The 15,480-nt window shown below is 37.7% G+C and overlaps 1 protein-coding gene and 1 long non-coding RNA gene across 14 annotated transcripts in view; one reads left to right on the top strand and one right to left on the bottom strand.

Annotated features, from left to right (window-relative positions):
- SYNJ1 (synaptojanin 1) overlaps window positions 1-15,480 on the bottom strand; it is an 87,841-nt gene that overhangs the window by 52,007 nt on the left and 20,354 nt on the right. For all 13 annotated transcript variants that reach the window (XM_073891166.1, XM_073891175.1, XM_073891179.1 and 10 more), the window contains exons 3-7: window positions 13,775-13,861; window positions 11,989-12,256; window positions 8,716-8,941; window positions 7,585-7,668; window positions 2,121-2,182 (exon numbers count right to left, since the gene is read on the bottom strand). In XM_073891166.1, the coding sequence (XP_073747267.1) occupies window positions 2,121-2,182; window positions 7,585-7,668; window positions 8,716-8,941; window positions 11,989-12,256; window positions 13,775-13,861 (727 nt within the window). The remainder of the gene's footprint in view (window positions 1-2,120; window positions 2,183-7,584; window positions 7,669-8,715; window positions 8,942-11,988; window positions 12,257-13,774; window positions 13,862-15,480) is intronic.
- LOC141372490 (uncharacterized) lies at window positions 8,119-14,279 on the top strand. The gene is made up of 3 exons (XR_012377754.1): window positions 8,119-8,171; window positions 11,741-11,860; window positions 13,975-14,279. It is a non-coding gene; the product is annotated as an uncharacterized lncRNA (long non-coding RNA).

The following is a 15,480-nucleotide window of genomic DNA, read 5'->3' as shown; positions in this document are numbered from 1 at the left end:
TTTATTCCTCTCAAAACTCTGAATTTATGAAAATTCAGTTAATGCCCATTTCCTCTCTGACTCATCAATGCTGAGACTCCCATCTGTGCTGGAGCTGCTGGACCCACTCCGCCCCTCTCCACTCTGTGAGGCTGGTGCCACATAAGCACCGAGAACACAAGCCATCCAGCTTGGGATGGCAGCCACGACAGAGGGCTGCACCTCATTATGTGAGGACATCACATACTCCATGGGTATTCAGGATCTCCTTAACAGCTCTAGTCTTATGAAAATAGGCCCCAAATAGGAGTTTTTTTTTTTTTTTTTTTTTTTCCTCTCCAGCTGCTAACCATTCCAGGGGCTATGGAGAAATGCTGTCCCAAGGAAATACAACATGAACCACAGACACAATTTTAGATTTTCTAGAAGGTACATTAAGAAAAGCAAAAACAAACAATGAAATTAATTTATATATTTTATTTAACCCAATATAGCTAAAATATCATTTCAACATGTAATATAAAACAAGTATTAATAAGATATTTCACATTTTGTTTGCACTAGGTCTTTTTTTAAATTTTTTAATTTAAATTCAGTTTAGTTAACAGATAGTGTATTATTAGTTTTAGAGGTAGAATTTAGTGATTCATCAGTTGCATATAACACCCAGTGCTCATTACATCAAGTGCTTTCCTTAATGCACATCAACCAGTTACCCCATCCCCCCACCCACCTCCCCTCCAGTAACCCTCAGTTTGTTTCCTGGAGTTAAGAGTCTCTTATGGTTTGCCTCCCTCTCTGTTTTCATCTTATTTTATTTTTCCTTCCCTTCCCCTATGTTCATCGGTTTTATTTCTTAAATTCCACATATGACTAAAATCATATAGTATTTGTCTTTCTCTGACTCATTTCACTCAGCATAATACCCTCTAGTTCCATCCATGACGTTGCAAATGGCAAGATTTCATTCTTTTTGATGGCGGAGTAATAGTCTATCGTGTATGTATGTATATGTTTACACACACACACACACACACACACACACACACACACACACACACACACCCTATCTTCTTTATCCATTCATTGGTTGATGGACATCTGGGCTCTTTCCACAGTTTGGCTATTGTGGGCACTGCTGCTATAAACATTGGGATGCATGTGCCCCTTCAAATCACTCTGTTTGTATCCTCTGGATAAACACCTAGTAGCCAATTGCTGGGTCATAGGGTAGTTCTATTTTTAACTTTTTGAGGAACCTCCATACAGCCACAGAGTGGCTGCACCAGTTTGCATTCCCACCAACAGTAAGAGGGTTCCCCTTTCTCTGCACCCTCTCCAGCTTCTGTTGTTTCCTGGATTGTTAATTTTAGCCATTATGATTGGTGTGAGGTGGTATCTCATTACGGTTTTGATTTGTATTTCCCTGATGCCAAGTAGTGTTGAGCTTTTTTTCATGTGTCTGTTGGCCATCTGTATGTCTTCTTTGGAGAATGTCTGTTCATGTCTTCTGCCCATTTCTTAATTGGATTTTTTTTTTTTTTTTTTTGGATCGTTGAGTTTGATAAGTTCTTTACACATTTTGGATTCTAGCCCTTTATCTGAGAAATCATTTACAAATATCTTCTCCCATTCCATAGGTTGCCTTTTAGTTTTGTTGACTATTTCCTTTGCTATGCAAAAGCTTTTTATCCTGATGAAGTCCCAATAGAGTTCATTTCTGCTTTTGTTTCCCTTGCTTTTGGAGGCGTGTCTAGCAAGAAGCTGCTGTGGCCAAGTCAAGGTTTCTGTGCACTAAGTCTTTGAAATCTAGTGTGTATTTTACACTTACAGTACATCTCAGTTTGGACTAGTCATATTTCAAGTACTCAGTAGCTACATGTGGCTAGTGGTTACCCTATTAGACAACATATTCAAAGCCATGGTTTTGAGGCCAAGAGATCAAGACCCACAACCTAGTGCTATCAACCCCAGAAGTCATAATACTGGGTATCACTTTCTTCTGGTTAAATTAGGAGTCAGAAGAAATTTTACTTAGGGCCAAAACAAGCTGAAATGAATCAGTAAAATATAATAACTAGTTCTGTTGCTTAACAATATCAAAACTTATGTATGTAAAATGTAAAAATAATCAGTCTTACCTGTCAAAAGCAGGGGCATTGGCTTCAAATCCCCTTGACATACGAACACGATGAGATCCCACCTACAAGAGAAACACATTTAATCATACCAAAAGCCAACATGTAGACAAAAGAAATATCATTGTTTACAATATGTAGTAACTCATTTGTTGAACACACAATAGTACAATGAATAATTGATTTTCATTCATATTGTTTTAAAAAAAACAAGTTCAAAGGGTTTCCTTTCCCTTTATTTTTAAAAACATGACCTCATTAAAAAAAAAACTAGAAGTTATGAAACACTCATAAACTAACAATAATTTTTACTTATGAAAAATATTTTTAAGAGGTCTTTTGTATACATTACCTTGTTTTAAGCTCAAACTACATGCCCTGTATAAGTTAACATATTACTACCATCTGTGTAATAAAAAAACTGAAATGCAGACAAGTGAAATAACTTGTTCTCTTAGGTCAACAGAACTAATGCCAAAACAAGTGATTCACACAAGAATTTAGGTCTCCTGAACTAAATTCCTACTCTTCCAACTCTACCTACGTCTACAAGTGCAGTGTCTACATATTTTTCTTTGTTATGCTAAATGCTCTATTCACTTCTCCTTCACCTAAAGATCCAACAAATTAAAAACACTGTTCCTGGGGGCGCCTGGGTGGCTCAGTTGGTTAAGCGACTGCCTTCGGCTCAGGTCATGATCCTGGAGTCCCGGGATCGAGTCCCGCATCGGGCTCCCTGCTCAGCGGGGAGTCTGCTTCTCCCTCTGACCCTCCCCCCTCTCATGCTCTCTCTATCTCATCCTCTCTCTCAAATAAATAAATAAAATCTTTAAAAAAAAAACAAAACACTGTTCCTGGAAAAACAGGCTTTCCAAGTCAGTCTCACAGTCACACACACACAATCAGATAATATGGATTAAGAGAATTAAACAAGATGGAAAGTATCTGCCTTTCTGTTTTGTTACAGTTTTTCTTTTTTCACATAGGAGAGTAGCAGAAAGATGACACAAAATTAAGAAAGAAATGAGGGGTGCCTGGGTGACTCAGTCGGTTAAGCGACTGCCTTCGGCTCAGGTCATGACCCTGGAGTCCCGGGATCGAGTCCTGCATCGGGATCCCTGCTCGGCAGGGAGTCTGCTTCTCCCTCTGACCCTCCCCCTCTCATGTGCTCTCTCTCATTCTCTCTCTCAAATGAATAAATAAAATCTTTAAAAAAAAAAAAGAAATGAGATGCTAAGAAGAAATATAAAAGTGACACCAGATTATCTCTCTGAACTTCACTTTTAAACATTTCCCTCTGAGGTCCTGGTATCAACGTTCCCCAGAATTCATTCTCCCCAGTTTGAACAAGGTGACTTTATTTATGTATTTATTTTTTTAAAGATTTTATTTATTTATTTGACAGAGAGAGACACAGCGAGAGAGGGAACACAAGCCGGGGGAGTGGGAAAGGGAGAAGCAGGCTTCCTGCTGAGCAGGGAGCCTGATGCGGGGCTCGAACCCAGGACCCTGGGATCGTGACCTGAGCCGAAGGCAGTTGCTTAACCAGCTGAGCCACCCAGGCGCCCCTGAACAAAGTGACTTTAAAGGGGCATGGGAAGAGGGCTACCAAATCAGTCATGCAGTTTGGTGAATAAAATAAAAAAATTAGCTCTAACATGCTCATCCAATTTGAAAACTGAATTAACAGTATTATCCATTCATCAAGCATCCTTCTCTCCGGATAAGACAAGTGAGACAATTTAGTAACTCCCCTAATAATCAGTATTTTCTCTTTAATGTTTTGTCTTTTCAACAAGAAATTGACTTGCCGAATGCCACACCTATATTCAATTTTATTTTATGGTGCTTAATAATCTTTATAAAATTTTAAAATTTGAAAGATGTACACCCCAGGGCATTAGGCATTTTAGACTGAAGAAAACTCATCAGAAGTCAATACCTTTTCTTTGGAGTAGTCTCAGGTAATTACCTATAACTCTATAAAAGTCCAAGACTTAGCATTTTTCTACCGATTAATATTTATATTGAACAGTACTGCCAACTGTCAAGAAGGTAAAAAAAAATACAAGTTCTGTTTTTCAAGCAATGGCTGTGGTTGTCCCCCAGCACTGTGGTCTTCGACACACAACTAGCTATACATCATAACTCTTCTAGTAACATATTGGTTAAACTAGACTGGTTTTATTACTCAATTAGGTTTTAGGACAACTGCCTAAAAAAAATTCTATAATAAAAGAGCTCTTATATTAATTGTGATAAAAGTAGTACTCCAGAATGTTTTAAGGCTTTAAATAACCATAAATTTATCCAATTTTTTAAAAAGTTGTACCAAAGATATCTTTTAAAAACCATTTAATTGGGTGGTATGGAACATCATTTTCCATCAGTACTACTGCTTCATGTTTACATATTTCTAAAACTTCAACCAAAAATTGAGTATGCAACCCTGTACTAGACATAGATCTGATAATGCTTACCATGTTAAGGCTAATATAAGCTGTAACATAATGTCAGAATAAGAGTATAAATTGTAAATGTTAAATAACTTCTGAGAAAGGAAGTCATAAGTAAAATGAATGAGTTGCCACCACTTAAAGTATCATTCTTTACCTGGGTAGCACCTTATGACAACTCCTAGTAATTCCTCAAACTAATTCATATTGACATTTACCTCTTCTGTAAAAGGCCTGACCGCCCCTCCCCCAAACAGATGGTAAGCTCTCTCTGAAGCATCAGTATTGTCTTTGAATTTCTCATGGTATACAACACTATATACCCAGTATAGAATAATATACATGGGAAGAACATAAGTATTTAATGAAGAGATCAGTGTGGAGGAGGGACTGAATCCATTCAAGGAGATCTGAGTGGGCTATATTGAAGGATGGCAAAGTTTAATATGGGGAGCAGAGGATACTTGTTAGAAAACAGCAAGGCATGAAGTTGAATAGGCAGAGGAAAGTAGATCGTGAAGAAAAGGGCACCTTACAGATGTGATGAGCATAGTATTTCAAAAGTGAGAAGAACTGCCAGAGAGCTGGGAGGAGACCAGTCAGAAAACTGTGAGAGTCTTCCAGGCAAATAAATGAGGAAGACTCTAACTGGGATGATGGGAGTGGGAAACTGAAAGCAAGGCAGAGGCCCAGTGCCCAGGAGGATGCAGGGCTACTTTTGCTGGTTCAGGATTGGCTCTTGGAGCAGACAGGGTTGGAGATGCGTCAAGGTCAATGGAATAGCATCAGGTACATAGAAGTTCTCAAATGTGAATGGTAGGGAATTGGGTTAAAAATACAGATTTTTGGTCTCATTCCAAGAGATTCTCTTTCAGCTGATGTGAAGTCGAGGCCATGAATCTGTATTTTAAAATCACCTCAGAGGATTCCTTCAAAACCTTACAACTAAAAAAACCTCAGAGGAATTAACTGTGGAGGGTAAAAGGCAAGTGAAGGGACGACTCTCTGTCCATGCCTTCTGAAGTGGGACATCTTGCTAGGTAACACTAACATCAAGGAACCCTAAAATTAATTCCAGTTCTGAGAACACACAGGACACCTAACAATCATTTTCAACCACTCTGTCAAAAGCCCTTGTTTGTCTTCTAAGGGAAAATAAATTTAGGGACTTGGTATTTTGTATTTTTAAAAATGAGTATTTTTCAGTTTTTAAAAATTGATAAAATATTTTCATTCCTCTATTACCTATTCTTAGAATGATGGGGAAAATGTTTTTCTGTAAAAGATACTTATGAAACTAATCCATTCCTGTTCAAAAAAAGGCTGACTTTAAAAACTACTAAGCTAAATAATTGAGAACCATTAGTCCCTAACCAATGACAACAATAGACCAGCTCCATGAAAATTTAGCAGAATTGTTGGACTGTCTCAACATCTGAAAAATTACTATCTTTATCAAGAAATGCATGATTTTAAAATCTGTAGCTTTCAGCCCTTAAACAATACAGCACTGGCGAGACAGACTATGTGGGCCAGCCACAGAACACAGCTGGAGGGAGGTGGGTAGCCTCAACCAAGGAGGATCACTCAATGTAACTACTCAAGATCCAATCATATTGAATAATCAAACACTATAATTCTGAGCTTCTAATAAAATATCACAGAGAGCAGCTAACAGAGGGTCCATAAATAGGTTATTACCATTTCTTACACTCCCCTGTCTCTAAAGCAAAAGCATTCACCTTGCATCAAAACAAGGCTTTCGAAATGTTCTTAAAACAAATATTCCAAACACCTTCCTCTGATCACAAAGGCTTAGGAGAAGTGGACTAGGGTTGGGATTCTATCCCAAAAGAGACTTGGGGAGAGCTATATCTGCTTAAGTTACCCTTCCATGCCAAAGAGAAAACCTGCATAAGTCAAAATTCATGACAAGAACTCCTGGGTTCTTGCAGTTTAAGCAGTTCTTGTAACTGCTTTTAATCCTTGTTAATCCTTGGCCTGTCTTACACAAATTGCAGTATTGCAAAGGTTCAAGTGGTCTGCAATCTTTCTCCACACAGCCGTACTAAAATGTAAGAGATCCAGCTGTGAACTAAAAGGAGGCAAGATTGTTTTCTGTCCATATTCTCAGTATTATAGGCTAAGGCATAAAACTTAGTAGACAATACACACTAGAAGTCTAAGATGAAAATAACGTATACTTTAGGGACTAAAGATTTTTGAATAAAAAAATGCAAAATCACGCCATTATGAGCAATCTAATATTATGAACTTACATGAAAAAAATCTTATATCTTAAAGATTAGATGTTTATATCAACAAAGTAAAAAAAAAAATCAGAAAGCAAACCAGAGAACATATTAAAGATGACAGGTCACTAAAAATTATAAAGTAAAATTTCAGTAGCAGATGTATTATTGGTAACAACAAAAGTTAACCTTTACATAACAGTGTTGCTGTGGGTACCAGGCATTGGTCTTAGTACTTTTCATTTTATCTTTACAACCCTATGAACAGGAACTACTAATATTATTAGTCCCATTTTTTTATAGATAAGCAAATTGACACACAGAGGGGTTAAACCACTGGCCCAAGATCACACAGCTAGTAGTGGCAGAGTAAGGATCCAAACTGAAAAGTCTGGTTTCTGAAGCCTTTTTTTTTTTAACTACTACATTCTTCTACCTAAAGAGGCTAAATTGTTATATATTAAGATACTGAGATAGTAAATATGAAACAATGAATATCAAGTGCTATGGAAACATTAAAATTTTAATATTAAATACCGCAGTTGAATTTCTATGGACATGTGAAAGAACATTAAATGAAAAATACCTAAGACAATTCCATGAACTCTTCTTGTATTTAGACCCTCATTTGTGAATCTAGCTAGTATTACTAAACTGAATAACAGAACTATCCAATGAACTAATAAACTATCCTCAAAGTTTAAAAAACATGGAAAATATTCAAGAGAATACACAAGACAAAAAATGTTACACAGATACCTGCAACCCTGGTTGCTCCCAGAACAATGGAACAGATCCCCGGATTTGTATGAAAGAAGAAACAGAGTCATCTAAGTACACAACCTACAGAGAAAAATCATATATAAAATATTTCCATAAAGTTATTACCTCTAAATGACAAAGACAAATTACTAACATCTGTTGCCTGCTAGTTTTATCTTATGACCAGTCTCTCACATATATTTGTCCTAACAAAATATCCAGAAGAGGCGACTAAATAAGTTTGACTTTCTTTTAATTAGTGAGTTTTTCTGTATATTAACCAAAAAATAGTAAAAACATAAACATGAGTCACAACTTTTAAAAAAGAATGCCTTCTAAATCTCAATATTTTACACAAATACCTTTATTTTTTTTCTTTAGCTTTTTTATATTTTTCAAAAACTAATTTGAAGAACTGAGTTGGGCTGGGGGTGTGGGCTGAATTTCATTTATATGGTTTCAGAGCCAAAAAATGTCATAATTTTTTTAAAAATTCAAGTATAATTAACACACAGTGGTATATTCGTTCTAGGTGTACAAGGTGATGATTCCACAATTCTCTACACTTTTCAGTGCTCATCAAGGTAAGTGCATTCCTATTCCCCTTTATCTATTTTATCCATTCCCCCATCCACTTCCCCTGTGCCAACCACCTGTTTATTCTCTGTATTTAAGAGTCTTTTTTTTGTTTGTCTCTTTTTTTCTTTGTTCGTTTTGTTTCTTAAATTCCACATATGAGTGAAATCGTATGGTATTTGTCTTTCTCTGACTGCAAATGCCATAACTTAATTTTAGATGAGTTTGATTTAATTTCACAAAAACCCCACTTTTATTAAGTTGTCTAGCTCTATAATTGAGGATTTTTAAATTCAATACCAAAATGTACAGCACTGACGTCATGCTAATTCGTAAAAATCTTGTTACTCATTTGAAGAGCCATACCTAAGTTTGTTTATAAATAAGTCTGTTTCAGGGAAGCCTTCCTTAAGGCCAGTAAGTAGCCAAGAACAACCACAAAATGACATTACAGATGTGAAAAGGAGTTCTGAATCAAATCGAAATCTGTTTCTGTTATTTTCTGGGCCTCTCATCTAATACACGAATTAAGCAATATAAAACACTATATACCTGTTCTGTTTCTACAAAATTAGCGACGTGACCATCATCATTTGTTCCCCGGACATTAAACCTGGTCCCAGCTCGTTCACAGCTGAGTCTGGAAATGAGGCAAGCCTTTGCCTGCTTATGAGCGGCATAAATTGTTCTGATTTCTACTCCCCCACACATGAGGCGTAATAACCAGTCATCACAATTCACACCATAGTGCTTGAGATGCAAGTGCAAAGACTGATTCCTAACAGAAAAAAAATAACTCATTAGCTTACTGAGTACCAGACAACACAGCATCAGTTTTCAAACAGTGCTCCTGAAACATTAATTTAATGCTATTCAATTAAAAGGCCCTACAAATAAATCAATTCATTTACATTTACTATGCTAGGAATCAGAAGAGAAGGCTATAAAATGTGATCTTTTGGCACATGACCTACGGTCTCTAGAAAAGAAGCATATCTTTTATGTTTTTAGTATCTATGCCCCATTCTGTTGTCTTTTATATAATGTATATATAACCTAACTTTTCCAAAAATAGGATTTCATACACATATCCCCACCCCACCTTATAAAGCTCTACTCTTAATGCTCCACTTTAATGAGGCTCTGTTTTAATTAATTTTGAATAGCCAATTGAACTAGTAGCTACCATATTAATACATGTCTAGAGTTTTCCATTACTCCGAATAGAGTAGCATTCTAGGTAACAAGGGGGTCTGGTTTCCAAACTTTTTTGGAGCAAAAAGTTTTACTCAAATAAACACACAGAAGCCCAGTGATTAGGAAATGCACCAAAGCAGAGTCGCTATGGCTAAAGCAGGGATAGGGGCTAGAGTCCTGCTGGGTTGGCCACCTTTTCATCCTGCTGACTGCCTCTTCTGGGCTCTCGACTGGAATCCTCCAGAGAAAGCATGTGGAAATCTCCCAACCAACTTATCACCAAGGAAAATATATTGTGCAGAAAAACTTTCTGGCTTGTCTTTTCAGATAACAAAGTGTTACAAAAACAAAAACAAAAACACAAAGTGTTATAAAAGTGAATTTTCTATAATACTGAAGCTTGGTTCTTTGAGTTTTAAAACTCTTCTGTTTTAAGCAGAAATTTTTTCTTAAGTACTCTCCACTATCTTGCTGTCTTGGTTATTAATGCACAGCACTACTGCTAGACCAGCAGTTGCCCAGCCCTTCTCCACAGGGTATAGGCTGCAGCAGAGATAACAACAGATGGTGGTCATGTGCAGTTCTGGTAAACCATCCATGCAAGAAAGCGTAATGTAAATGAGTGGTGAGATTATTTCTGGACTAACACTGAATCCAATGGCCACTATGTATTTTCAAAATACGACTTGAGCTTCCATACTCTACTATTACCTACGTTGATCTGAGGTGAAGTTCAAACTGACCCAGTATGTCCAGACACCACAGCGAGTCCCAGGTCACGGCAGAGGTATAAACAACCTACTTGTCCCCATTTAAAAACAAGTGGGATGCTATGCATTTGTTCAGGTAGAGTTTCTCCCTCTGCCATCAGTTTTCATTTTTCTTTGCTGTCAATGTGTTACTGTTTTAATTCTATTTAAACTTATAAACAACTCTCAACTGGCAGCAGCTTCAAATCTCCAGTGGAATAAAACGACTTGAGTTTTTGTGATAGGTGTTTTTGTGACTCTGGCAACAAAACTTACTTGGCTGTATCCTGGAAAATATTTCTACTAAGCTACAAGAGTATGCATAATAAATTCATAAAGCTCTCATTTTTCTATGCAAAGTGAAGCTCAAGAATGCCAATCCTTAGCAAAACTGTAGAAAGTGTAAAATTACCAAAACTCATTTTTGGTGTTTTAGTCCCCTTTTTGTTCAACCTGTCTCCTACTAGATGAACTCCCTCAATCTGTTATCTAAACTTGTTGCCACCCTCACCCTTAATTGAAATAAATAAATAAATTATTCCTACTGGTTAAATTTAGCAAATGTACTTAATTGCTGATCATTGAGCCAATGCATCCGCACCTGCTTAAACTTCTAATTACGGTAGGAAAATGTTTATCTCTTAATCTAAGGAATTTGGGCTAAGAATGTCCAGCACGGGGGAAGAAAAAAAAAGTAAGGACAGCTGCCCAGCTCAGCTGTACCACCTTAACTTTTCAGGGATTTCAATGTCTCTTCCATCAGAAAAAGTGTGGGGCTGACATGAGCAGCCGGGACTCTGTGCCCACTCATCTGCCCTATTAACCCTTCCTTCCCCACACCTCCATCATCTCCTCCTTTGTCAGGCTCCAAGTCTCTGTTTACAGGGCACTAGAATTTTTTTTTTCATTCTACCCTTGTTTCTCCTCCATGCTACTATGCTGGGCCAAAAAACTTCCATGTTAGCTACAAAGTTTCCTCTAAAATTAGTTTCTTATCCTCAAGTTGTTGTTGATTTTGGGCCCTCAGACACCCAGGGCAGATGGGTCAGACTGAATATGCTACTCAAGGACCATAGGTAGATGGTACAAGGGGGAGGGAAAGAAAATATACAGGAGGAACACCTTGAATCTGACCTACTAAGGGAGACCCAAGAGCAGAGAGTCCTGGACTTTGGCCTGTAACATGGAAACATAAAGAAATAAAATTGCTACATGATGTTAAGGAAAAAAGTCAACAGCAATGCTGGCTGTGGACAAGAGAAGCAGTATACTAGAAATCTGGTCAGCTCCAATAAAGCAGTACTAATTATAGTCACATATGCTTACCCTTTGTGTATACTTATAGTACAGCACATTTATGCATGATGATGAAATATATTAGTTACCTAAGTCTTACTTTATTATAGTACTAAACTTTATCCTAGTATGGCACTTCTTCATAGTCTATTGCTCTTGAATTAAGATTATCCACCTATAGCTCTTAAATTAAAAATAATCAGGCAATGTTGTCTTAGAAAAACAGTACTGCAGAGACAAGATCTCAAAACTAAAAACAGTAAATATGAGTAACACAATTTGATTATAACTAATTCATTCTTAATTTTAAAATAAGTATCTTAAATATATTTCAGAAGTGAAAAATCAGTCTAGATCAAGGACAGCAAATGGATTTCACATCACATGAGAACTTCAGTAAGCTGACATTGGATATCTGCTATGCTCTGCCGAGGATTCTGGAGCAGGAAAGAGTGGTGTGCTCAATCAGCAATGCCCATCCCTGCTACCTCTGGAAATAAGTGATGAACACGCTATACCCCAAATCAAACTATTGCACGGCAAGCACACGATAACAAAGGGAAAAAACGTAACACAAACTCACCAGAAAAATCTATTATCAGTTGTGTGTTCTTGCATGCTGCGATGTGCATTAAGACTCAGATCTAAACTGATTCCAGATGCAGACCATGCAAAATAAAAGTTTCCTGAATTCAAAACTTTTCGCACTTCTGAAATGCGATCCTCATCTGAAGAATCAATTCGTAGTGATATAAATTCAGTGGAAGTAACTCGGAAAACTTCAGATTCTTGAATCTTTCCAACAGACATACATCCGGTGACTAAGACCAGGTAATGTAACATGGTGTCACCTGCAAAAACCAAAGAATTAATTGGATGAAAAGTCCCAATATTTTTCAAATTATTCAAAGTTTCTTCCAACTTTCTTTTCATGTCTCCAACTTAAATCTGACAGCATGGTTATTTTAAACTGCCACGGACATGTTTATATTTACAACTGGATTTTGGCAAAAGTTGAAAAAAAATCCCTGCTTAAACACATTTAGTATAATGAAGCATTTAAACGTTAAGAGAATATCTCACATTGAGGAAATTGTTCCTCTACTAAATCTGAGGATATACAAAATTTATCAAGTAAAAAAAAAATATATGTGTTATCTTCCCCATCTGTCTTTTATGATTCTCAGGAAATCCAGGTAAGACAATAAATGTGGGAGTTCTTTGTAAAGAGCACAGTTGAAAAAAATTGGGAAAAAATATAAATGTGAGCTGCCGCTGCTGACACATGAACAGAAAGTCCCTGCTAACAATTTATAAAGCAATTTGGTTTACAAAAACTTTCACAGAGATTTTTCACGAATTTTGACAAAAATCCTATGAAATTAGCATGAAGGCGAAAATTCAGCGGTGGTGTACTTTGACAATGGGCTCTGAGCAGGCAGACGTGGCCCGAATCTTGGCTCCACCAGTCATTATCTAGACCGACTTCAGTGTGGTAACATAACCAACCTGAGATAAGCTCCTGCATAAGCCAGGATTAAAATAAATCTCACTGGACTGTGAAGGTTACCTGAGATAGTATTAGTTAAGCGCCTAGGCACAGTGCTTTTTACATGTGCTAGATTCATAACAAATTACAAATCCCGCCCTCCTCAAAGTATGGTGCATGAGCTGTCACAGTGAGAAAGGTGCTTGTTTCAGAATGGAAAGCAACTACCTCACTAAATTCACTGTTTAGTTTAGCTGACTTTTGTTTTTCATAGTAAGACTTTATCACTGGTGGAAGCCATGTGTTGATTTGCATGATGGTGCAAGCTCCTTATCTCATCACAGACCACTAACAAAATGGTTCAGGGACTGGTACCAGGCCTTGGGCCACACTTGCAGCCACGCTATTACAGACAAACTGGTAATCAAAAAGGTTACTCTGCAGCCCATGGTGACATTACGTGGCAGAGACAGACTCAAGCTGAGACCTTTTAAATACAAAGCAGATGTCCTTTCCACTATAAACCAGAGCAATCGGTGTGGTTCTCACTAAGACGTCTTTCCCTAAAGCACTGAAACAAAACAAAATAAACAAAAAAAGGGCAATACCCTGATTTTCTCTTTTGACAACTGATACCATCTTAAAATGTTTAAATAGCACAATGTCTCTGGAACTTAAAATCACAAAAGCCTGAGTATGTAGCATGCCTTTTCAACCAACATTTTCCCAGGATTAGCAGAATTAGGGTTTAAAAGATGTTACCAAGCTTTTAGCCCAAATGTGTAGTATGAAATGATATATAAGCAGTCTCTCTCTCAAATCCTTAGTATTAAAAAAACTGAAATGAAAAAAGGTTAATTATATTGAATAATAAACTTACCAAGATTTAATCGTAAAACACCTAAGAGTCCATATGCATCCAGTACTTTGGAGTATGTACCCTTGATTGCCTCTTTTTCTGCAGATGCTACAAAAGAAAATTTTCAGGGTAAGAAAAATGGCCTGAAACATCAGATTCTATTATAAAGCCAGAGTCTCAAACAAAAGCTGCTAAATCTAAATCTGATTTTTTTTTTTCAGTAGGCTCCACACTAGGTGTGGACCCCGAGATCAAGACCTGAGCGTAGATCAAGAGTTGGACACTTAACCAACTGAGCCACCCAGGTGCCCCTAAATCTGATATTCTTAAAATAAATGTATTGCATAAAATATTTTCTCAACTAGTAACTTAACTGTCCTTCTCAAAGAGTCAACCAATTGTTCCGGCACCATTGATGAATTAATCCAGCCTCTCCCAATGATCTGAAGTACTGCCTTGAATAATACTCATATGTTTTGGAGGTTGTTTTTGAATCTTCTTCTCTGTCCCACTGATCTGTTTGCCCATCTCTACTACCAGCACTATCCTGGCTTATCACACCCCTAGTGAACAGCATCCAACTCCTTTATCAGCAATCTTTCAGAATCTGGCCTCAACCTCCTCTTTCTGCTTCATTTTTCATTACTCCCTTCTCCCTCCCACCCCCTGCATTCTATGCTCTCATCACATTAAACTGCCCCTAATTGCCCAAACACCCTCTTTTATACACCCGCACCTCTGTGTGGCAATCTAGCCTTCTGCCCGAAAGGCTCCACCTAACCTTCACCTTACACAAACATCGCACAAGGTCACTTTCTGGAACCCTTCTTTACCTCCACAGGCTCAGTTCTTTCACAGAGTTCCCTCTTCATGTGGCCGAAACATTTTATACAGACCCATCACTGTCTCTCTCATTAGCCAGCCCAACCCTTGCAGGCAGGAACACTGTCCTACGCATCCCTTTATCCCTGACATTTAGAACAGTGCTTGGAACACAGAAGATGACAAATGTTGAAATGATAAAAGCTAATGGCAACACTTGACGACACAGTTTAGCACAGGAGTGGAAATCTTCAGTTTGGCCTTTGCCTGGATTCATTTCTTCTGCTATAAAGTTAATGTTATCTTGCTGATGAATATAACCCACAGAATGATACCCCTAGGTCAGGCTGTTGTGGTTGCTCTACTGAAAAACAAAAACAAATCCTGAAACTTTAAGGGAAAACTCTTCCTAGTTCTTAGCAAACATACTTATTAAAAATTTGACCAAAAACCTCCAAAGAAATATAAGCCACAGCTGGTATCTCAATGGACAATTCCAAATAATTCTAAAGTCTACAAATCCAGAAAGGTATGGTCCTCTTTCTCATTCTGTCCTTTCTCTTCTCCTTCTTTCCTTCTCTACTGTTCTCCCTTTCCACTCTCCACCCCACACCCCCAACTCACCTCCTGGCTGACTAGTTCATTCCTGACTTACCCTATTCTCTTGCTCCCCATCCCCCCCTTCCTCATTCATCTACTACATAGAATTATAGTACATTTTGGCAATAATGTGTGTTCCACATTAGAAAAGCATTTTATGGGGCCCCAGGGCGCCTCAGGAGGCCAAGCGTCTGCCTTTGGTTCAGGTGAGGATCTCAGGGTCCTGGGATCAAGCCCTGAGTGGAGCTCCACTGAGCAACCTGCTCAGTGAGGAGTCTGCTTCTCCTTCTCCCTCTGCCCCTCCC

This window comes from Callorhinus ursinus, unplaced genomic scaffold, assembly GCF_003265705.2.
Source record: "Callorhinus ursinus isolate GAN/ISIS: 27379988/994484 unplaced genomic scaffold, GSC_fseal_2.0 scaffold1, whole genome shotgun sequence".
Lineage (NCBI taxonomy): Eukaryota > Metazoa > Chordata > Mammalia > Carnivora > Otariidae > Callorhinus > Callorhinus ursinus.
The sequence above is the reverse complement of the archived record's forward strand: the minus strand, read 5'-3'. Positions and strand labels throughout refer to the sequence as shown.